Consider the following 25,642-nt stretch of genomic DNA (forward strand, 5'->3'; position numbering starts at 1 on the left):
ATCCTGTTCTTGTGTCGTAAAGAGGTTTTTGTGCAGAGCCAAAAGTGTTTTCTTTATTTCAATAAGACGTGGTTGCGAATGGAAGGTTTTATTCAATTATATCGGTCTATGTATTATTATAGTCAGCACTACCAAATTACCACCAAAAAATTCTCCCATGTTGTCATAGATGTTGTCAATATGTTAATGAATCAAATAAATCCTTTTGACTCACTTTACATTAGTATTGGAATTAAATGGAAGTAAATGATGGTAATTATGCGATTGAATGTGTGGAGTTACTTGTTATTTCAGGTCATAGAGACTAACAGTAATGTACAACCTTATTAACTTTGGACTTTTAGGTAAATTAGACTAATTAAAGAAGGTTAGTGTCAAGCATGACGACGAGTGAACAAGTCACTGCTAGTTTGACAAGCATAACAAAACTGTGTCTAAAACCTCGTGACCATATAGATAGCTTTTTTTCTTTTTTTGCATACAGGCGCGTTGCTCAAATATGCCGAGCTTGAAACCCGCCTGATGGTCAAAATGTATTTTAGTATGTAGGCAGGTGACTGGTTTTGAGACGCAGACATTATCTATAGCTCGTTAATCTACTGTACTACTAGGCTACTGTATACAAACATACGCTGCCGCTGTCAGGAGGAGGGACCGATTATGCGCTTATTGCAGTAGTGTAAATCGCTAAATAAGCAGATGTGGATGTGTCGTACCCGACTGTCGTCAGTATCATTTGATTGGGACTAAAGGATGGCAGCAAAGGAGGATCTTTACTCAAAGATTATTCCGCGCAGACTGAGACAGAACAATTGCGTCTCTGTCAAACATGGATCCAATCTGGACGTGCTGCTGTCGATGGGATTTCCTCAGATGAGAGCGTAAGTCCCATATTTATAATATAGACTATAATGGCGTTCTACTTAAAATCATCCATTTATAAATGATGAAGATGTTTTTGTCCCTCAAAGTTCGTCTGTAGGGTGTCTTAACACGCTATAGAAACTAATTAAATTATTGTTGAGGTGGATTACTTTGACTTCAAGTCAGTATAAAGTCACGAAACTGACTGAATAATGATAACCTATGGGATAATGTATATTTAGACATGAAAATAATGCTATCATGCAATGCAAATGGCTTGTATTATATCGCTTACAAGAGAGGCTTTTGTTTGTCATTCAGGTCACTGATGTGTTTTTGCAGCCACATTAAGCATCACATAAGAGAAAGTCTTCTAGCCATTTTTGGTAATTGTGTCAAAAAACCCACAGAGAGCGCGATCTAAACTAGGGAATTAGGCTCTGTCTAAATCAATGTAACGATGTCATGTTATTTGAGAAAGTCATCCTTCAGATTTCCCTTCACTAATATTATATACAAATATATATAAATCTAAAATTATATATTATATAAATGTGACAATGTAACAATTTTTTTTTAAATACAACTATATATATATATATGCCTATATACTTATAATATTATATATATATATATATATATATATATATTCAAGTGTTTTTTTTTTATTATTATTTAAAGGCACTAAAAGTGCATTTATATTAACTAGCGTGTGTGTGTGTCAAGCTTAGTCAGGAGTTATTAATATGCGTTTCCTCTGTTGTTATGTCAATACATCCATAAAGGAAACAGTGAACTGTCCTGATTTCCTGTAAAGGACTCTTTTAAAGTTGAGAGCTTTCAGACATGTCAACTGCCCTGATGTGAACCAACTGAGATAGGAGGAGCACCATCATACTGACCCAGTCAATGTAAAAAGATTGTAAAGGTGTCCTGTAACATGTGGGAAGGAACATCTGTGCTTATTACAGCATGAATGATTTGTAAGTCACAAGGTTTTTGTTTTCATTCTTATTTTGGCACATATACGAGAAAACCTAAGACTATGCAGCTGTTCAAAATTAAATAAAGCACATAGCCGACGTGCGCTCAGTCTAGTGTGGGAAGTTTCTTTTTGTTTCTTTTTTTTTTTTTGTGGTCCTGGTGATTACTTGTTTGGTCCTGTTGCATTTGGAAATGATCACCATGATTTTTTTTTTTTTTTTTTATGAAATAAATAATAATTCTGTCATCCTTTGTTCACCCTCATGCTGTTCCAACCCCGATGACTTCTATTTTTCAGTGGAACACAAAAGCAGATTTTTGAAGAAAAATCCTGACCACTTGTCCATTTAATGAAAGTGAAATGCAGAGCTCCAAAATGACCCAAAAAAAGCACCATATAACTTCAATATTACTTAGTGTGAGGAATTTTATTGAAATTTAAATCATTATTCACTGATAACTTTCGCCCCCAGAGAGCTGTTAACTGTTGCAACCGGATCAGTTAGCGATTAGAAAATCATTCTGATCTGTATCGTTCTAATAATCATTCCTATCAGTAAAACCATTCAGATCAGTATGATTCTGAGCAATACAATCATTCTCCACTTTTAGAGATACTTGCGCACTTCCCCTCTGGGAGTCCCCACCGCCATTTTGAAGTGCGTTCTACTTCGTCCAGTGGACGAGAGAAGTTTATTTGGACAGACCCTCTACCCCTCGATTTTGACCAAGGGAGTGAGTCTACTCAACATCAGGCGGATTCATAGTCTACAATGCACCATGATTGTGACGTCACAGCAGTCGCTCCCAATTCACCCCCATCCCACACAACTCTAGTGTATGATATTGGCGTTATTTTGACATGTAACTACCTTTAATACTTGTTGTAGCTACCTTACCTTATAGTTTATATTATCATTTTCATTTGTGTATTTTTTTATATTTAATATAAATATATTCACATTTAATATTTGTTTATTTATTTAACAGGCCAAACATACATACAGGCATATAGAATGGTGCATAAAACAAATTCATATGGGGAAAATAAACTATATATATAAAAAAAAAAATCAGCTCCATAGCAGATTCCAAGTGATCAAGGGCGCCAGTAGTGAGCACTCATGCAATTTAAAGCGATGACGTACACTCGAGTGAAAGAGACGGAGGGAAGTTAGCAAGGGAAGGGCATAACCAATTGGATTTAAATGCAGCCTAGTTTTTGTGAACTGGATTAACAGATTATTTGAGAACATTTGATTCACAAGAATGATTCGTTCACAAATTGGACATCACAAATTTGTGATGGGGAAAGTTACTTTTAAAAGTAATGCATTACAATATTGCGTTATTACTTTTCATGGAAGGTAATGTGTTGCATTACCTTAGCTTAAGCTTAAATTTACTTTTTCCTCACCTGAGCTGGGCTTGCTTGTTTGTTCTTTAATGACACAAAAGTTCTATTTTTGTGCAAATGTAAAGGCCCTTTCACACCAAAAGTAAAACGAGTAAGCTTTGACTGAAGGAAATGCAAATTCACGGCTGTACAGTAGAGGGTGCAGCTTAAACTATTCTGGATGGCTGAGTAATAGGAAGCAGGAAATGTCAACTCTCTTACTTCAGCAAAACAAAATCTTAGTTATTTTTGCTTATTAGTATGGTTGAATTGGATCATCAAAGACTTTGGTTAAAAAAGTGAGATTAACTACAATACAATAACCATCATATATGCACAGCGTACACAACACCTCTGAACTTTACTCCTGATTTCTCTCAACATGGGGACAGGAGAGATTTTGTTCGGCTGTTGTATCCGAGTTATACCTGCCAGATGAACAAAGAAAAAAAATTATCTAATGCTGTTGGTTGTATTATGACATTCATCATTTGAACTAATTATTTGTGATTTATGATGTTGGTTACAGCATAACTGAGATTCTGCATAAATATCCAGAATTTGAGATATAATATAAAGGATTTCTTAAAAGTTGTAAAAAAAAAAAAAACAAAAAAAAAAAACATGGGGACAGGAGAGGTGTCAATAAATAAATGGGAAACAAAGTAACTTGTGTTACTTATTTGAAAAAGTAACTCAGATATTTTTTTGTAAATTTAAAAGTAATGCGTTACTAGTTATTTGAAAAAAGTAATCTGATTACGTAACTCGCATTACTTGTAATGCGTTTTTTCGTTACCCCCAACACTGATCACAACTTCTCTCATAAACTCACCAAGTTTGTGGCAGTTCAAGTTCAAGGCAGATGTCAAGATTTGCACTGAATAACAGCCTAAAGGTCATGAGTCATTTGTACCAATTTTATAACACTTTTGTGTATTTTTTTTTTTTTAATTTTGGAGCTTGGCAGAATACAGTTCTCATTAACTTTCATTATATTTAAAAAAAGTGTGGGCAAGATAGTCTTCAAAAATTCCTCTTTTTGTTCACATAGTCATACAGGTTTGGAACAACAGCAGGGCTAGCAAACGATGACGGTAATTTCATTCTTGGCTGAACCGTTAAGTCTGACTACACCAACCAGTCCTTCTCGTTATTCTCTTGCTCATATTACGTATATCACCGTTTCTGTCTTGTCATAAGGTAGCGTTTACCAGTAGTCAGTCTGCGCGTATAATAATGCTGTGGTTTTGTCTCAGGGTCACGCTGTGTAAATGTCATCAACTTCCTTCCTGAAAGATGACAAAGCAGGAGATGAAATGGCGACCATGACCTGGTGTATAAATACTGAGATCCTGATCATCTTCCGTACTGAAAGGCCACATTATGTCCCTCGCAGGATGCATTTCATGTTTCTGTTGTGATGCGATGTTCTGTGGATACAAGTGGGCCGTCAGCTGTCCCTGTTGCCTGTCCTGGTCTGGCCACATTTGCCGACAGGCCTGCAGGTGTTGGCTGGCCATGTTTTGGGATGAACAGCTGTGCGCTCTGTGTGGCAGGGATGGCAGCTGGTACTTGTGGGCCTTGGGGCTTGTGGGATAGTGTCTGTTGCTCTTGCCGGGCGTCAGTGAGATCAATGGTATCTTTTTCTGCTTCCTTTTTGGCTCAGCTCCCTCGGTGGCTGCTGGGATAGAGGAAACAGATGTAGGCCAGCACACTAGCATCAATAGGGAGCGAACCTCTCCTCCACCTCTGGAAAAAAAACAGACACAGGCACAAGAGTGGGATCCACAGAAGCAGTTGTTCTAAAGTCAGCCTACTCTTCCACTCCTCCACTGTTTATAAGGGGCCTGTATCAGTGTGTGTTCTCTCATTTGTGAGTCCTCCATCTGTGGCGGTTGTGCGATTGCCAGAATGAGAGCCGTGTGTCCAAATGCGGGTGTCCTTCCACCCTCCTGCTCAGAATGAAGCTCTGGAAGAAACACAAGGATATAGCTAAAAATGTGAAATGTTTTACTATTTATAGTGTTTTATGCCTGCTAAAGCTGAATTTTCAGCAGTCATTACTCCAGTTTTCAGTGTCACATGAAATAACTCTAATATGCTGATTTGGGGCTCAGGAAACTATGGAAGCTTGTTTCCGCCACAAAATAAAACATTTTAAAAGATAATTGCGACTTTTTATCTGACTTAATTTCTCCGAATTGCGTGATATAAAATCGCAATTGCGTGTTAAAGTCAGAATTGCGACTTTATATCGCTCAATTCTAAGATAAAAAGTCCGAATTGCGAGATGTAAACTCGCAATTGTGAGATAAAAATTCGCAATTACCTTTTTTATTTTTCATTCTGTGGCGGAAACAAGCTTCCATAGGAAACTGTTCTCAAGATTGAAAACAGTTGTAGCCTACTGCTTATTATTTTTGTGGAAACCGTGATATTTTTCTTAAGCTTCTTTAATGAATAAAACATTTCAAAAGAAAAGCATTTATTTGAAATAGAAATCTTTTGTAACATTATAAATGTCTTTTTAATGTCCCATTTGATTGTTTTAGTGTATCCTTACCATTATAAAAGCTATTTATATTTAGAATCTTTACATATAGTCTATTACTTTTGAGTGCAAACAGTCCAGTACTGCAGTACGTCCATCATACGCTGACATTAGTTATCTGTCTGCAAAACCAGTTGTTGAAAGTGTTCTTCTGGATTGCAGTGACTCTTGAGCCTCTGGCAAAGAATCAGGCTAAACGGAAGATCTGTAAACAGGAAACTTAGGGATGCAGAGGTCTGAGCTGTGGGATTTCCCCAAAGAGCCGGTGTGTTCATGCCTGTTTGGTCAGATGGATGATTATGAAAGACGCTTTGTGGAGATTATCTGGAGTGATTTGTGGAAAACAGTTAAAAGCAGATGCATCATTAAACAAGAACAAAAAAAAATAGAACAGGCAGTAAACCTGTAAAGTTAATCTTATTTACAGGCTGCTAGTTGCTAATGCTAAAAGCCATGATATAAATATCCACAAAATATAATCTCCTTTTAGATCATTTATATCATATAACAATACAAAGATTTTGCTCATGTAAGTGAGCTGTGGCAAAAAAAAAGCAGTAGTACTAAATAGTCAAATTATTGATTTTTGAATATGCTTTTAAAAACAAATCTTTTCCCCTCTCCATTTATGTTTTTGTTCAATAGACTTGAGAATATAGATGTAAAAATTCATTGATTAAAATAGGCGTGGAAGACTTTACTGATCACAGCTTTTTGGACGAACAGTCATAATTATTTCATTATCATATGTGTCACTGGAATTTGTAAAGCATCACCCCCCAATGCACCTTCAGCAAATTGTATATGAGTAATACAGGGTAAATTGGAAATAGCTAGTAAGACATAAAGGCATCTTAGGACATGACAGGGCGTGTGTGGGCGCTTGGGCGGTTATTCCGTTTTTATCTCGTTTTAAGGATCATATTTGGTTATATGATGGGAAAATATTACTTGAAGCGTTATGACCTACTTTAAATTTTAATCAGTGGATGTTTTCACTATCATACTTGGTATGCGCGTTAATATTTCATGTTGTCAAGAGCTTTTTCCATGAAATGAGATTGCCATAAAAACGGATGTGTTGTGTTTTTTGTCAATTGTCATCCGCTTGTTAACTTGTAAACTTCTTCGGCCTCTTTCTCTTTTTCACTCAGTGCATACTGTGCATGAGAAAGTATTTCGGGCCTGTTACCACTGTGATTAAGTCTACTACACTGTAGAGTGAGATGACTTGATCTGCGCTGCTTTATTATGAAAAAGTGCTGGTCTGTTCTAATAAGAAAATGAGGAAATGAAAATTTTTTTTTTTAATGCAAATAATAAAATGTAACTAACCATATCAAATCAATCTTAACATATATTATATATTTAAAATCGCTAAATAAATTCATCAACTATTAGGGAGTACAAAACGCTTGACTTTTTTGTGAGTTTCATGTCTTGTTTGTTGTCAAGTGAAATGCCATGAGCCTAATTAAACTGTGATATTTTAGCACAGAATATCTGTTCCTGAAAATGTGGCTAATACTAATACAATATTTAGCCCAGTGATTGTCTCATGTGCATTGTAAAGCACACTTTGGTATTATAAAAAAAAAAAAAATCCCTTTCATCATATGTAATAGTTCATAATTTCCATGGTGTTGGCATACGCGATCATGGAAATATTATGAATTTCAAGTTTTTTTTTACGATCTAGTCATTTATTTATGTTCAGATGTTGACTGCTGTTATCTACAGCAATTAATTAGTCTTGTCAATGAACAAATAATATTGTAAAATGTTATCGCAAAGCTGTGATTCGTACTAGAAAAAGGGTTTAAACTGTCACAGGGAAGTAATAACTGAAAATTATATAACTTTTATATAAAAGTAAAGTATATAATAAGTATATATAACTGAAATATACAGACTGTCCGTGGCTCTGGGTAAACTCTTTCCTGTTCGAGGTCTTTGCAGAACAGAGCTTAGGGGAAGTCCTGGTATACCGTGAGGTTTCGCTTCAGTGGTAATAGTTAAAATGAGGCTATGTGAGGTCTTATGATGACCTGTTCACACAGGCTGAAACACTCTAATACAATACATCCCATGTTACCGCAGTGTCACTCAGTTGTGCTTTCAGAACAGAAACCGTCTCACAAATTTTTTTTTGGTCTATTTGGTCACGCAAATGCTGTTAAATTTACCTCTTCTTCTTATGACATCAGGGTCCAAGTTTTCTGAAAATGGCAAATTAGGGTGTATTCTTACCCTGACTTATTTTTTTTTTCATGAACGTCTTAAATAATTGTTCTATAGTTTTTAAAGTATTTAATGTAATTACATCAGAAGTAACTGTAATTAAATTACAGAAAAATTAATAGTAATCCCTTACGTTTCTTTTCTAAGGGAACACATTTTGTGCGGGGCTCCGTAATACGCAAATAAAGTCCAACCAACTATACTATCATGTATAGTTAGAAACATAAGGTTTATCAACTTTTAAATTGTTATGGAAAATGTTTTCCATATGTTTTGTTGTTGATCTCAAAGGTTGTGTGTTGAAACTCCACTATATTTTTGCACAAATGTGTCTGTCACTTGGGAGAAGCTAGTCAAATAAAGATTTTTCAAAGAAGATCTTTGAAAAACATGAACAAAAGTATGCAAGATCAAAGAAAATATGATCCAAACTGCATTCAATACTGCAATACTTTCCATTTAAGATGCATCTTAAAAAAGCTGTACTCTTTTTAAAGCAGAACTTTCACTTCAAGAAGCAATCACAGTGTGTATGAGACACTGAGGTGTGAGAGAAGTGTGATGATCACCTCTCCCACGCAGCATATCAGCTTTTTCACTGGCTCACATGTTAGAAATTATATATATTAAAAAAACATATCTCTTTTTACACATGTTCCACTGTCACAGACCTCAAAACATAGTGTCATAGTGTGAGCAGTGAGCACATAGTCTATTAGATTCAAAATTACCCATTGGAAAATGACCAAGTGCATCTTGGCTCTTGTACAACAGCTCATAGACTTCAAACATATTCTCATCATACTGTATGCTCGCTCAGGCCTGCACAGCAGTTGCTTAAAGGTGCTCTATGTAACTTTTCTACTAAAATGAATCCTTTTTTTATTGCCTGTGTGTGAAGGAGTTGTAATCACACATTAAAATGACTTACTTGTCGAGTTTTGCTTTTACCTCTGAAGGCCAGTATTCCTATTTCTATGTGAAGTCTCCGGGTCGGATTTACCGCGAAATCCATCGGATGTGACGTGCATGCGCGCTCCCGAGCCTCTCTCCTTATATACAGTCTATTGTAGACGGTCAGGGAGTTACGTCCGGTTAAAGGCGCACGTTTATTGGCTTATATCTCAGTCAATCTTTGATCAATATTCCCAAGACTCTAATCGTTCGTAGTGCTGGACGGGGCCTTTCGAACGAGCCCACCCCCGAGGTCCAACTCGCCCGGCTCCCCGAGTTATAGCCGTTCGAAATCGGGGGTCCCAGCGAACGGTGATCCGGTAGGGGGCATCCCAGAGGCCCGCCACTCTAGCGTTCGGGCAAGGGTTCCCCTGGGACCTCCTCCCCCGAATTTGAGCTCTCTGGGTCTTTGCGTTCCAGAGACACGAGTGATTTTCTTCTGAGATCGTGACGTCACCGGCATCCGCAATTTTGCAGCGCGCCCGATGGTTTTCTGCTAATATCTCCGCGAAAACACCACCAAAAACTATGGAACTTATATGGTTCTTTTCAGCTCGACTAGATGGTCCCAACGAGCTCGGTGCTCGCCGAATCCGGCTAGTATTCGCCGAGATATTTGCGTAATAGACGGTATTGTCTATGAGTTCGAGCACGAGCGCTCTTGTAAAATTTGGTTGCAATCTGAAACATCACCACTAGAGGCCGCTAAAAGTTACGTAGAGCACCTTTAAAGACCCCCTGTGGTAAAAATCTATTTTTTAATATTGTTTATATGTCTATGTGGTGTTTTTAATATGCTTTAAGACAAACCATGTGCAAATTCATAAGTCAACACCATTGCTGAGTATTTTCTCTTTAAAACTGTAGTGATCTAAAGACAGTCTCAAAAACACGGGTTAATTACATCACAAACTACCTGTAACCAATCATGTCAACGTGCCGGCGGGCTATGGCATATCATTACTATGCTGTGAAGCAAGAGAGTCTCAAGAGAAGCCATGTTATCCCTGTATATTTTTCTGTTGATATGAAGAATCGAAGAATAAAGCTGGTGAATTATGTATATTACGATGTTATGAGGAACTATATTATTGACGTTCTAAGATGTTCAAAGCGTTTCTAAGGATACTGAGGCAGCTGTCTGACTCTGAGATGGGGAACTTGTAGCTACTGGTAATTCTAAAATATTTTCTCTTTACAGGCTGAAAGCTCTGGCATCAACTGGAGGCAGAAGCGTTCAGCTTGCATGTGACTGGTGAGGTTTCTTAACTGCACCCCTAGGTCTTCAACCCTCCTCCTTCGGACCCAATCTCCTGCAAAGTTTATTTCCAACCTGCTTCAGCACACATGAAGATCATGATTATCTGGTTCGGGTGTGTTTGTTTAGGGTTGTAGCTAAACCATAGATGTGCTGTGTCCCAATTTGCATACTATCCATCCTAAACAGTATTTGAAATTAGAATTAGTGTGTCCCAAATAGTAGTATGTTGAAGTGAGTTTTCCAAAGATACTCGGATGGTCTACTTTTTCCATTTAGAATCCAAAGTAGAAAATCCGTGCACACTCTAATGGCTAAAATTGCCCTGTGCCACAACCCATTGAGCGTTGGACAAAAAATTGGATTAGAACTACAAACACGAATAAAAAGTGTTAAAAACTACAAACATGGCGGATGTGCGAGTCTGATGGTTAAGTAGAGAGGTTTAGATAAAGGGGTTTGACTGAGTGATCCGTATCTAACCTGACTTAAAGATATGTATTCAATGTTATCCACATTATATTTCATCTGCAACTGCATTGTGAACCTTTGTAAAACTTTTGTACTTTTAAAAACATCATTATGCAGATTGCAAAGGAGAGTTTTCTGCATGAAAGACCCACAACTGGCAGATCAACGTGCTGCTATATGTCAATCTGAAATGGTAGGAAATTAAATTAAATTGTATGTGGAGGATTTAAAGCTCCAGTCCGTAACTTTTTTAAGTTAAAAATAATCCAAAATAATTATATTAAAAAAAACTTATTCTGCCAGTGGTCAAAACTATCTGCTTGCCATAGCTAGATTCAAAACGGTTAGCTTGTAATAATGATTTTAATTCCAGTGGTACTGGTGGGTTTCCGCGGGAAATTCGAGCATGTCTTTGCGTCATGACGTCACATCTGTACACATAAAGAAGGAGTTTCGGCTAGCCGGCTATACTGCGCGTGACGAGATGTTTAGATGTATAGGCTTTTCTCGCAGCACTTTACATGATTAAACTTATGGCACCCAGAAAGATCCAGACAACAATCATCAGTGTCAACTGGAGATTCAGCAGTTATAAAACCCAAAAGACTTCGTACTTCGGATTTAAGGTGGCTAGAGAAAGAGAAAGAAACCGTCTCATGCGAACACAAGGATTTAAACATCGGCGGGGCTTTTGAAAAGTGCGTGAACTCCGTGTTTTGAAGGGGTTCGAAACGGAAGAAGAGACAGCTTTTTTCTGCTGAACAAGTAAGACATTTCAATAGTTCAATCGTGTTACAGTACGTTTTCTTAATTCACACAGTTATGGAGTTTCCTTTGTTGTGCCTTTCTCGTTTTGCTATTATGGAGAATATGAATTCTGAACTACGCAGGTAACCATAAAACACATTACATTTAACATTAGTCACGCAATGCTGATGTTGTTAACATGAGCAATTTGAGAACAAAGTAGGCTATAATTTGCACGGTTGCTGTAAATCGCGTTGATTAAATCTAACGAAGCTTATCATGTCGAATGCTTTTTCCCCCTTAGTTGGTCAGAACAAAAATGGATTTTACTTACTTGTTCAGAAGACATTTTCTTAGGAAAATTCTTATGTTGGTCAAACTTTCAAAAAGTGAATCTGTGATTCTGAATGACAGTATCCACACAGCGCGGTGACTGACAGCAGCACTCGCCTCAAAGCACTGTGTTCATCCGCGCTGTTTCATGCCGATTTACAACCCGCGTAAAGATGATAATTCCGCGAATCACTGCAGTTACAGATTTCGAACAGAGAGATGGCGACAAAGAGGAAAAGATACGGACTGCAGATTTAACTGTGACAAGATGATTGACGGCATTTTAAACGCTATGACGAAGTAGTATGTCCCAAAGCTTGCCTAGTATTCTAGTACACTCAAAAGTATGTACTTTTTCTTTACAAAAACAGTACATACTTTTAGGGCATAGTATAAGCAGAGAATGTCTAATAGGAGAGAACTGGCACTCTCTGGTTACTTCCGGGTTCTGAACTGGCTGCAGTAACACGTCTCTGTCCATGCGGGGCCGCTCGCGGGCGAGTGCAGACTGAATGGGAGTCTATGGGGTTTCACCCCCAGAAATCCACTTTTCTCAGGATGTAATTTTTTGTCAAGTAATCTGAAAGTTGCATTCAAAAGGGGGGACTAAGATAATACACTCAGCTGAAAACTGCATTTTTAAGTTCACTTATCTGTGCTAAAAATCCGTTCAAAAATGTGATGACGTCACATAATAGCAGAATGCTAGCGTGTTCCGGCCAACAACGGCCCAACCTGTAAGAAATCGAATAGACATAAGTACTCATTTATTCGACTTTTGGTCTATAATCTATATTGAACTTGTGGAATCAACAATAAAATCTATGTTGATTCAACGACAAAATCTATGTTGATTCAACGACAAGCAGGAGAAAGAGATACATTTAGCCGTCTAGCCCCATAGACTCCCATTCATTCTGCACTCGCCCGCGATCACCTCCAGTGGAATTTCTAATGGAACTGCAACCAAGATGATACACAATGGGGCTAATAGGAAGTGCCAAGGCTTTCCGTAGACGGGCTTTGGTATAAGTAGGTGAATTGGAACGCAGCGGTGGTCTTATTATTGGGAGATACGAGCATAGATATCCATAATAAAGGCTAGATGTCTCGTCCGCGCTGCTGGCCAATGGAGGTCGACGTCTGCACCTGGCGGCCATCTTGTCACAGGCAGCTAACTCACTCGTAACATTGTGTTAAATGGTGCATGTACTTTTTAAATAACCATAACTTGCTCAATTTTCTACCGATTTTCAAACGGTTTGGTTTGTTATAAACGTCAGAGATGTAGTTATGACACTGCACACTTATGAAAAATAATGTGTGCCTTGATAACCAATCACATTACAGCCTTGACGTCATTGAATTTCGTTCAGAGTTGTGCGACAGTCAATCACTGTTTGCAGATACCATAGAAATGAATGAGAAGTGCCGTAAACTGAATCATACCTGTCACCAAATGTCCATGACTTCTTTTATAAAACTGGATTTTTTTTTCGGTGTAAACTATCCAAAACTAATGTTTAAGAGCAAATATGTTGAAGATTAGCCGATTGGCTGTCGATTCATTAAATGATGAGCCGTTTTCCCACAAAAGCGGTTTATTCAGCGTAGTGAAGCCTCTCCTCCATTGACACCCTTTAAAAAAAATCCAGCCTCTGTTCTCCTTCCCTGTGTACCACCGCTTTAGCAGGCGTTATGCTTTTTTACATTGGTTCCCCAGGAGCACGGTTGAAGCCCTCTGTCTAAAGGAATTGTACTGCCCTCTAGTGCTTCATTTGCATCAATCCAGCTGTTCTATACATAAAACAAGCAGAATAATTGGTTGACAGTTACAATTACACATACTTTATATGCTGGTTTAGCTATGCTTTTAGAATTTATGATCATGTGCATGTGTCTCCTTAGGCTTTTCTCACATTTGGATGACCCTTTCCTGGACGACCCTTTACCCAGAGAGTATGTGCTCTACCTGCGCCCCAGTGGGCCTTTACAAAACCAGCTTTCCCATTTTTGGCAGCAGTCTCGCTTGACTTGTGGAAAGAACAAAGCTCACAACATATTTCCACACATCACACTCTGCCAGTTCTTTATGGTGAGTCACAATTTCTATTTTAGTCTTGATCTATTCTAATTATGCTGTGGATTTTTTTTTTTACATTTCTTCATTTTATGTGTTTACAGTGTCCAGACAATAAACTAGTGGCTCTGTGTGAAGCTCTGCAGTCTACAGTGAATCAGTGGAGAGGACGCTTCCCCAGCCCTTTGCCCCTGGAGCTCTACACCTCCACCAACTTCATTGGCCTCTTTGTGGAGGAGCAGGTGGCTGAGACACTGAAGAAGTTTGCGGCTGACTTTGCTGTGGAGGCTGCCACTAAAGCTGGTGGGGAGGCGTGATCAGAGCATTTGTCACAGATGGTGCCTGGATAGTGCTCACGTTTTTTTTTTTTTTATCGGCTCATTACTCATCCTCATGTCGTTCCAAAACCCGTATTACTTTCTTTCTTACTTGGAACATAAATGTTGAAATTTGGCAGAATGTCCGAGCTGCTTTTATCAATAAAATGAAAGCAGGGCATTTAAAAAAAAACAAAGTAAATTTTTGGGGCTTTTTATGCATTTTTAAAGATTTAATTATCAGCGAATGAGAGTTGTTACTGTTAACTAAAATGGTAACACTTTGCAAGATGGTTTCATTTCTTAACATTAGTTAATTTATTGTTAACTTCAACTAACAATGAAAAATACAACGAAAGTATGCATTAATCTTATTTGATGCTAAATTCAACTTTTACTCATACTTTATTCAAATCAAAAAGATGTATCTGTTAATATTATTTAATGGACCTGAGCTAACATTAACTTACAATGAACAGCTTGTATTTTTATTAACTAACATTAACAAAGAATAATAAATACTGTTACAAATGTTTTGCTCATTGTCAGTTGATGTTAGTTAATGCATTTATTAATGTTAACTAACTGGACCTTATTGTAGAATTACCACTAAAACTAATAAAAATAATTTTTGTTAATTGAAATAAAGTTGAAATGAATTAGAAATATTAGAAGAAGAATTTGAAATACTAAACTTACTAAAACTGTAAAACAATTACTAAAGATAAGTAGATTTAAAACAAAAACAAAAAAAAGTGACAAAAGCACTTACCAAAATTAGATTTAGATAAAAGTTTAAATATTACAAAAAAGCTAATTAAAAATATAATAAATACTATAAGCAAAAATAAAATAATGTTCTTTCCCTGACTCAAATCTATCATATTGCTTCAGAAAACTCATATAATGCACATAATATAATATAGGATAAGCTAATAAGATGTATGGATTTCTTTTTTTATGGTTTTATGATGCTTATTTTTTCCTTTTTGGAGCTTGACCACCCATGGACATTATATGCTTTCAATATATGGACAAGAGCAGCAAAAACATTCAGCTTTTTTGCTTTACTGAAAGACATGACTTCAAAGACATGAGAGTGAATGATGACAGAATTTTCTGTTTAAAAGAACTATTATGAATGATTTATGTTTTAAAATATCTATTTAAATAACTGATGCTGATTCATTAATCAAAAAGGGTATTTGAATAAAGAATGATTATAAATTCATAAAAATGCTCATGACACTATCTATTTATTTATTTATTTCATAGATGTCCATGTGGAACCACATAAAAAGCAGCTTCATTTGACTCTAGCCTATCACTTCCCAACCAATCATTTTTCTTCCTTGGAAAAGTTGGCAAGAGGGATTGAGGTAAAGCTGGGTTGTGACTGGCTAGCTGCCCTCTTTTCACGGGACATACGATTTGCGAATCACGAGGTGAGGCCCAATTGAGCCAATGTCCTACTATTAGTGTCATTCATGCAATTTTATTGTTTTACTAGTTCATGCAAATCCACTTTAATGCACACTAACCTGTGTTTCACTGTCAGACTTTGCGAGTGATGTACCCCTACACTCCTCAGAATGACGATGAGCTGGAACTGGTGCCAGGAGACTTTATCTTCTCATCTACAGTGGAGCAAATGAGTACCAGTGAGGGCTGGGTGCACGGCACGTCTCTGGGAACAGGCATCTCTGCACTGCTGCCGGAGAATTATGTGAGCCCTGCTGATGAGTCTGACACGTGGGTTTTCCACGGGTAAGTTCTCCAAATGCTATGATCAGTTCTCAGCAAGACTCTTTCACATTGCTTGAGGCTCAAGGGAAAGTTCACCTAAAACATACTCACCGGATGCATCCGAAATCGCATACTTCCCGAGTAGGTACATCTTTTGAATAAGAAATCACTTTGTTTGCATCCATTAAACAAGTATGTTCTATATAGTGTATATAAGAGGAAGCTCCAGTCTCTGGTAAATGGGTCCAACGAATTAATGCAGGCATACAAGGAAATTTGGAACTTTACTGGCTACTTTTATTTGTCAGAGCTCATATATGGAGACAACACACTGCAGTAACGCTCGCTTCACCTACGTGCTCTCTATACTACGGTATTCTTTTTTTTCGTCATACATACATGTCCATGTCCCTTTTCACATATAACAATAACTGCGCATGTCAGCTTGCCAATTCCCCATACCTATCCATATTCCATAATGTCACAATTGCATCACCCATGAACACCAAAATAAATTACCCAATTTATATAATACTAAATATTCACACAAAATAAATCTCACAATAGTATGAATGTGTGTAGTATGAATGTTATCCAGACATACTACATTCGCCATGTTTTCATTGTCCTACCAGCGTCAGTTGCGTCATTTCGCTGCCATTCAGAAATCCTCTCCCGTGGCCTCATGGGATAGTAAAGTGTCCATTGGATGCGCACTTCGGAATCTCGACAGAAGTAGTAGGTCATCCGGGTACTTTTCACCTACTGTTTTTGAAATACTGTGAATTTGGACATAGTGCTTTTTTCCCACCTATTATATATTAAGGAAGTATGCAATTTTGGATGCAGCCATCCTCATATCATCCCTACACTATATGACTTTCTTTCTTCTGTGGAAGACAAAAGAAGATACTTTGAGAAATGTCTCTGTGGGTTGTTTTTTTTATCCATACAATGGAAGTCATTGGGGCCCAATGTTGTTTGGACACCAATGTAAATTTTTTGTGAGTGTTCCACAGAAGACAGAAAATCATACAAGTTTTGAACGACATGAGGGTGAATAAATGATGTCTGAATTTTCATTTATGAGTGAACTATCCCTTTAGGCATTTGAACAAAGCCCAAAATTCATAGCAAATACATAGAAACATGTCAGAAACTTCTTGGCAAACTAAGCGGCCATTTACATGACAGTTTTCAACTAAAAACAGAAAACTTTTTATGCTTTTTTTTTTTTTTTAGGTTCATTTACACTTTTGGGGGCCTGAAAACGCAAACTTTTAAAAACGGGATTTAAAGTGTGCAAGTTTTTGAAAACGATACTATTATTGTCTCTGTGTAAACTACAAAAATGCGATTCATTGAAACTGTGACATCATGCGCATGTGTATTACGAGTTCAGTCTATACGTGTGAAGTGTTTCTTAACAAAGTGACCAACAACTGACCAACTAACCAACTACTGGCCTGGCATGCAGAATACAACGGTTTTAGTCGTTTTTTGCAGATCCATGTGAATGGGATTGTTTGACAATGTTGTCATCTATACACGAAAAAATTTCTGTTTTTAGTACAGGGTTGTCGTGTAAACCAACATAACCCTTAGAAAACCTAGTTCAACCATATAACATTAATGCATTAATGTAAAAATGTAATCTCATTTTCAGTCTGACTGAGTGTTAAATGTTGCCAAAGACAATGGTTTGCAGTGCGTTTAACTCTTCTCATGCTCCTTGAACAGATCACACTCCTTCTTTTGTACTTCTCCTTCGGAAAAGTGTTCCAAAGAGAGCAAAGCATTGGATGGGCTGCTCAACCTTCGATGCTTTGAAAACTCAAAGCTGGGGGAGTCTGCCATCTTGAGTGTTATTTGCCAACCAATGCAGGTGCCTAATAATTTATGAGTACAACAAAAAACTATATTTTGAGTTCAAAATAAACGTAGGGCTTGTGCAGTTACTAACGATTTGAGTAATTTATTAATGCATTTGTGCTGTTGGTGGTAGGTGCTTCGCTCCAACATGCAGTCTCGGACCCCTAAAAGGACCCTGTTTGTATGTCGGCATGGAGAGAGAATGGATGTTGTGTTTGGGAAACACTGGTTCTCACAGTGTTCTGACTCCAAAGGTAATCTGAACGGACGGGTCGTGGCGCCTCGCTCACATGGTGCTGTTAGTTTGCCAGCTCAGTTTGTCTTCCTGTAGGCAGGTATGTAAGGAGGAACCTGAATATGCCTGCTGCACTGCCCGCCTGGGGTGGAGCGCACAGGGACTATGAAATGGATGCTCCTATCACAGTGGTTGGATCTACACAGGCTAAGACAGTGGGTATGTCTGCTCAGTGTTTTAATGTCCATACATGCAATTTCACCAACTGAATTGTCCATCATGCTCTTTTTATGTCATCTGTCTGATTTCCAGGTGAGGCTCTGCTGGAAAGTAATACCAGTATTGATTTTGTGTACTGCTCGCCCAGCCTCCGATGTGTCCAGACAGCTCATGAAATTCTCAGAGGTACGTACTGCAGTCAGGAATATGGAGGCAGCAGTGGTGTAATGGATAAGAATGCCAACATGATATAAAGAAGGGTAGAATTTGCCATTAGGGAATAGTTTTAAATGACATACATTTGGAAGAATCACACTCTTATATCTTGTTAACGATATGAATGAGAATTAATACTGAGAAAAATATACTGTATTTTTTATTAATTGATCAACAGTGACTAAATACATGAATAATGTAACAAATCATTGGCATCTTGGTTTCCACAAAAATATTAAGCAGTACAACGGGTTTCAATATTGATAATTATAAGAAATGTTTCTTGAGCAGCAAATAAGAATATTATAATAATTTCTGAATGGTCATGTGACACTGAAGGCTGCTGAAAGCTTTTCCATCACAGGAATAAATTACATTTTAAAATATATTCAAACAGAAAACAGTTATTTGAAATTGTAATAATGTTTCACAATATTACTGTTTTACTGTATTTTTAATCAAATTAATGCAGCCTTGTTGAGCATAAGAGACTTCTTTTAGAACATTAAAAAGTCTTACAGACTGTGAAAAATATTAGCTGGAATATTTAATGGATATTAATTGAATATTTCGATCTATTTATGTATATTTAGTTCTATTAAGTTGCACTTTTCTTCCACCCACCAATAGATAGTTAGAATTTCCTTGTGGCTCCCTGGGAGTCCCTGGACCCCAATTTGAAAACCCCTGTTTTAGAGAATCACAATTGTATTAGATTTGTACTTATAATATCATAATAAATGTGAAAGAATGACACTGTTGTGCTACATCCTTATTGACATTGAATTAAAAATGTTATATTTAAAAACTCTGTGACATGTGTCGTGTACTACTTTAGGAATGCAGCAAGATGGCACAATAAGCATTCGAGTTGAGCCTGGGCTTTTTGAGTGGACTAAATGGGTGTCAGGGACATCTTTGCCTGCTTGGATACCCCCCACAGATCTTGCTGCGGCCAATCTTAATGTAGACACAACGTACAGGTAACAACTGGAGTGATCATGTACTGTGGCCTATGTAGGAGCTATTTACATTTCAAATTCAGTCCTAATCAACAGCTGCCTTTCCTCAGACCCCACATCCCCGTTAGCAAGCTAACCGTCTCGGAGGCGTATGACACGTACATAAGTCGGAGCCACCAGGTGACCAAAGACATTTTGGCATACTGCAAAAATAAGGGTGAGTGATCAAAATGCTGCTTTTACTTGACTATGAATGCCGTCTGTATGTATGTATTCTGCCTCACATATCTTTACCATAGACTGTAAAAAAAAAAGCTGGACGACGCGTCTCCACCACTTCCCTCCACTGTAGAAAAAACTTGAAATGGTTGTTGCCGATTACGTCCTTCGGAGCCCGATTCTGCGTAGTAGTGATCCTGAGGTGGAGACCATAGACAGTATAAGAAGTGGACAGAGCCATCTCATTGGAACTCAGTTGAGACAGTTGAAGCCCATTTTTAGCGATTTTTGAGCACTTCCGTTCCTGACGCGCAGACTCAAACCGACTCAAACTAAGCTTGATGACGTGAGCAACCTGTCTGACAGACGTGAATCTTCTAGTAGCTGTGCGTGAAAATTGCCAATGTTAATCTTGCAGAGACGGGGAACTTGAGCAAAAAGTTCTTTGGCGTGCGGGAGCAGGAGTAAGTATTCCGTTGCTTTTATGGACTCATTATTTATGGGCTTCTCCCTTGACGGGACGTCCCCCCGATTGCCTGCGAGCTTCTCCTCCTGTCTGTACGGTCATTTCTGTACAGCGCGACAGAGTCGAGTGGTTATGACGCAATCGTTAGCCCTTTTTTTACAATATCTGTTTCTACGGGGCCATAATGTAACATAGAAGGTAATGGAGCTCTGTATACATTGTCGTGTTTCTTTAGAAATAAATAATGGACAAATGGAGTCTTTAAACGCCTCAGATGTAAAGTTATTCGCTGTCAAAGTGACGCCAAAATGAATGGGAGTCAATGGAAATGCTAACGCAAGAGAAGTTCTGCTACAAGATGGCGGCACCCGGCCGGCTTCAACTTCCGGTCGATGGATTACCCCCTTGGTGGAGACGCGTTATCAAGGTCCCGCCCATTTTCCTGCTCAAGCAAGCACAGCTGTCAATTTTTATGTTTTTATCGCATCAAATAACTAAAACCAAAGTTTTGGAAAAACACTTGAACATACAACTGTGTGATAAGAACTACAGTACCGAAAATGACAAAATAAAAAAATTATTTGAAGTGAAATTGGATTTTTTTGGTGTGGATTTTTTAAGTTGGACTTGTGCCCTATTCGATTACATGGAGAGGGTGGGGTTTATGACCTATACTGCAGCCAGCCACCAGGGGGCGATCAAAATGTTTTGGCTTCACTTTTCAGGACGTGTGCGGCACACTTGTTCTTTACTAATAATAACCCCCTTTTTTTTTTTTTTTTATATCAGGAAAAAATATTCTGTTTGTGGGACATGCTTCCTCTTTGGAGGCCTGCACTCGTCAGATCCAGGGTCTTTCTCCCCAGAACCCTAAAGATTTTGTGCAAGTAGTCCGAAAGGTTCGTTTTTCACCCTTTTACTTTAAACATTTGAATTTTATACTTTAAAAAGTGATGCTTTATGGAAGTCGATCTTTCCATCTAGATTCCATACCTGGGTCTCTGTGCCTGTGAGGAGCAGGGGGACTCGGGAGTCTGGCAGCTCGTGGATCCACCAATTCTTCCTTTAACTCATGGGCCCAACCACAGCTTCAGCTGGAGAGAGACCTTACAGCAAGAATGATCTTATCTGCAGGGTCATTCCACAAGAGACTGAAATGCTACCTGCACTGGAAGCACACAACTGAGAATATTTTTTAAACCGATCTAATCTGTCACGTCTTTAAGTTATGCAAATAAGATATTGATAGGCAGAGCTTTTGTTTGCAGGTGGACAGAGGAGACTCCACTGAAAAATTAACATTTGTGGTAGTGTTTACTGAGCCTTTAAAGAGGCTTTCTCAGGGCATTGGCTATCACTTTAACTGGTCAAAATGCACAGTGGCATAATGCAGCACTTATTATAAAGATTAAAGATCATGTCCTGCCATGCAAATATGTACAATTCTGCAAGAGCTTAAAGGCAGCCATGTCTCAATTATTTCTCTTGCAAATGTAACTTGAATGCATAAAAAGTGTAATATTTGTTTTAGCATAGCTGAATGGATATCAGATGCATTTGTAATATCTTTACATTAAAGCTGAAGTGTGTAATTTTTAAAACAAATAATTCATATTGTAATTAATCTTAAAAATGGTTCCTGTCCCTTCTCAGAATAATATGATCAGATAAATATAAAGTTATTTGCAGGTTGATTTTCCTCTTCGCTCTTTGGCTCTGTCACTGTTTGAGCAGCCGGAGACTGCAGCATTGCTCAACCAACTGCATGAGTTGGGGCGAGGCTGTCAATTTTTCGACCAATAATAGACAAGGGGGAATGTTCTGGAAACCTGTTTGAAACCAATAACCCTTTTCACACACAGTTTTAATGGTCATCAGCATCGTAAATCCTAGAAAGTTTTTTTTTATATTTTTTTAGTATATTTAATATAAAAGTATATTTTAATTTTTTTAATGTATGTACATTTATAACACTATAATTTGTATTATATTACCTTTCCATCAAATTTAAAAAAAAGCTAGTTAACGCTCCTGTGAGGGTGTTTATAATACAGCGGCTGTGGGAGTTACGATAAAATTGCTATGTCTCTCTTCTGAATAGTTCAATCTTTCTCTATTTTTTCCCTCTTTTTGAAAGTTGTGAAAACACTATTGTCAATTTTTTCTTTAGCTATTTGAGCAAATGAGAACACAAAAAAATAGATTTAATGTTTTCTCTCGATTACCGCTATAGAAGTTAAAGGAGAACTCCGGCGCAAAATGAACCTTTGGTCTAATTACACATTGTTACCTAGTCAACCGTTATCTGAGATTTGTTTTCATGATTATCGAATGTAAATAGTTTTATCTCTAAAAACAGTTTAGCCTATAAAGCTAATATAACGCTAGTATATTGGGCATGGTGTAATGACAAATAAAAATCGCTTGTTAATACCACTAACAAGGCTCAAAATAGCCCCACACTAACACGGTAGCATAATGAGGGTCCCTACCTTCAAACCGAAGCATTGAGAACTTTGTCAGTGTCCAGACAGTTTAATAAGAAGATATTTTAAACATACAGTCAACTTCGCGTATACAGGCAGAAGCCATCTTTGAAATACAGTCTTTACCAGTCGATCTACGAACGTGTAATGTGTAATTAGACCAAAGGTTCATTTTGCGCCGGAGTTCTCCTTTAACCCAACTATGAGGACTTCCGCTTCTGAGAAACCCAGAAATGTGAAAGGGTTAATTGTTGCAAATAGGTATTTCACACTTCAGTTTTTTTTTTTTTTACACCATCTCAACCAGAAGAATCACGGTAAGTTTCCGGCGGTAATAAGCTTTTTGTCAACACTGACACTAAAATGTGAAAATGCAGTGTGACACGGCACAATAACAGTCAATCATAATTTGATGTTTAATGTACTACGTGACGTGAGACAGAGACGTCATAATTATCTGTTTGTGCGACCAGTTTGAGCATTGGTAATCACAAAATTAAATACAGAAACAGTGGGCTTCTTTTTCCCTAAATAAAACTGTTTATTAGCCTATAGGATGCCTATATTAAAACTATTGATTGAGTTCTACTGTAGGCCTTTTGACTAGCTGAAAGGCTCCATTTAGCAGTAGGCTATCGACAATCACTGACTAATTCAAATCAAACTCATTCAGTCAAATATAAAGTTACCATATTTCAAAGCGACAACTCAACTCATTCTGTAAAATTCTTCGACTAATAATAATAATATGATAGCCTACGTGAAAAAGGTCAATCGTTTGAGTGTTTTTAAACACATTTGTTTCAAATTTGAATCAGCTGCCTTTTTGTTGTTATTATTAGTGACTTGTTTTTTTTTTTCGAGAGAGAATGATCAAATTATATAGCTACAAAGGGACTTTGGAATGATAACCTGTAGAGATCCCTAAACGAATTTGAGTTGAATGTTTGAATTGACGCATATGGTTGGGGATAGGTTACACGAAAGTACAATCAACACCCTCATAACCTGCTTAAAAACACACAATAAACAGCAATATGTTCCTAGAAATGGCTTTATAGCAATGTCCGAAAGAACCGATTGGCGGAAATGATTCGAACGACTGATTAAAGGTATCACCTTTATTACCTCAGCGGGTGAGAGAGACAGACAGCGCCTCAACTCTAGCATGGGCAGTGCAACAACAACCCCTCAATCCTCATGGCTGAAAAGAAAAATACTGCAGACTCGAGATATCATCATTAAAAAAGAGCGCCATAACAGGTACGAGGAGTAGTAACGTTAATTCATTTGCTTTTGGCCATTACTCAAAGCTAATTTAATTGTTTTATTAAATTACGTCCAGTGCCAATTTGGGCCAGGGTGCATTAAGAAAATCGGCTCTTTGTTAGAGAGCTTCCATTATCTCGTTGATCTGGAGATGAAAGTTTTGAGAAGACAGGGAAGTGTCTCACGCCTTGCTTTGTAAGGTATCTCATTTGCAGTCAGCTGGTTTCGCGCCTGCAGGTGACGTGTTATGGCGCGAAACAAGTCGATTGAAAATATTATTTCTGTCAATTGCTTCGCGGAGTAAGCGCCTTTATCAAGTACATCACCATAAGTGTTGCCAATTAACCCTTCCCTTTTTACAGTCAGTTTGCCGAAGTCAATTAATAGTAGAGGATAGTTACAAAACAATGTGAGTAATAACAAATGATAAAATATCCAAGTATATAATAATGTTGACAGTTATTAACTGAAACTGAAGTATATAAACTATAACTGTTTGATTTATTATTATTATTATTTAGTTTTAGCTTCCGACTGAATCATTAAGGCCCAATTGCCACCACGATAAACGCCCTTGGTCAGGTTTCTAAAGGACAACAATATTAAATCTTTAATGTCCTGGTTTAACCTCAGGTATATTGTGATATGGCTTCTTCCTTTGACCTGTGATTTGTGGGCTAATCTGATCTATTAGACATATTTGTTCTCTTCGATAAAGATGCCCTAGTAGCAGCATCCTGAAATTAGATTGAACAAATGCAGCATTGATGCATTTGTTCAATTACAGAGAGCCGGTCAGTTCAGGTCCGCTACTGTTAGAGATGCTCACGGGAGGGAGTGGTTTCAGCAAACTCCAGACATAGAAGTATCTTACATCTGATAGATGAGTGCAATTTTAAGCAAATACCTTTCAGTTTAGATCTCAGTGGCTGAATTAACATAATTAGCATTTTAAGACTTAGTTATTATTAAATACTTAAAACATACTTACCACATAGTGATGAACCTGAAGCAGTCGGCTCCATCTGTGTTAACGTCCTTTAATTACACAAGCTGTAAAGCAGCCTTTTTCCCCCTCTTCCTTTCTGTTTGGCACCTGCGCTCTTTCAGATATGGACCGGTTGGACCTTCCCCTGATTAATGGACCTGATTGGCTATAGAGGAGACTGACAAACGATTGCAGGGGTTTCATTCCTCTAAAAATCCAAGTCATTATTGGAGAGCAGTGAATCTCTGCAATCTAATAATGCTCTCAGTGTTCTTTTCAAGCTTTTAAACTAATTCGTGATTGATCACTAATTATCGGTGACGGAGCCTCTCGAGACAGCACTTTCCAGCTCTGAACGTTTGTTCTACCTTAAAACTGTTTGAAAGGAGCTATAACTTCCAAATGGTTGACTCTGCTCCCTGGTGGAGAGTCAATAGACCGCCTTGAGACGTTTGAGTGAACATCGATGTTCTTTGCCAATATGCAGTATTGCCTCTCGACAGAATAAAACACCTGAAACTGGCCGTCTGGTTTTGATGGGACCGTAGTTGGCAATCAGCAGTGTTACTGCTCTTATTGAACTCCTTATTGGGTATTTGTATAGTGCTCCCCACACGCACTTTAACAGCCAGAAGTCAGTTGACAAATCCACATTCTGTAATTGCGTGACCATTGATTTCAGTTCCAGTCAAAAAGAGAGAAAAAAGGGAAGTGCCTTCTTGAAGACAAGACATATATTAGTATAATGCCGATGGCAAAGGCACG

General features: G+C 37.8%; 1 protein-coding gene across 2 annotated transcripts; it reads left to right on the forward strand.

Annotated features, from left to right (window-relative positions):
* The first annotated feature begins 630 nt into the window (after positions 1 to 630).
* ubash3bb (ubiquitin associated and SH3 domain containing Bb) lies at positions 631 to 21,299 on the forward strand. Of its 2 annotated transcripts, none has more exons than XM_056263337.1 (14): positions 631 to 881; positions 10,195 to 10,248; positions 13,711 to 13,897; positions 13,987 to 14,185; positions 15,475 to 15,644; positions 15,791 to 15,966; positions 17,686 to 17,830; positions 17,951 to 18,071; positions 18,149 to 18,271; positions 18,365 to 18,457; positions 19,326 to 19,470; positions 19,560 to 19,666; positions 20,924 to 21,033; positions 21,119 to 21,299. In XM_056263337.1, the coding sequence occupies exons 1-14, from the start codon at positions 754 to 756 to the stop codon at positions 21,254 to 21,256; spliced, it is 1,896 nt and encodes a 631-aa protein (XP_056119312.1). In that variant the 5' UTR covers positions 631 to 753; the 3' UTR covers positions 21,257 to 21,299. The 2 variants fall into 2 exon arrangements, with proteins under 2 accessions (XP_056119312.1, XP_056119311.1); XM_056263336.1 differs by having other exon boundaries at positions 633 to 881; positions 15,758 to 15,966.
* The last annotated feature ends 4,343 nt before the right edge of the window (positions 21,300 to 25,642 follow it).

This window comes from Rhinichthys klamathensis, unplaced genomic scaffold, assembly GCF_029890125.1.
Source record: "Rhinichthys klamathensis goyatoka isolate OS25496 unplaced genomic scaffold, OSU_Roscu_1.1 h1tg000206l_1, whole genome shotgun sequence".
Lineage (NCBI taxonomy): Eukaryota > Metazoa > Chordata > Actinopteri > Cypriniformes > Leuciscidae > Rhinichthys > Rhinichthys klamathensis.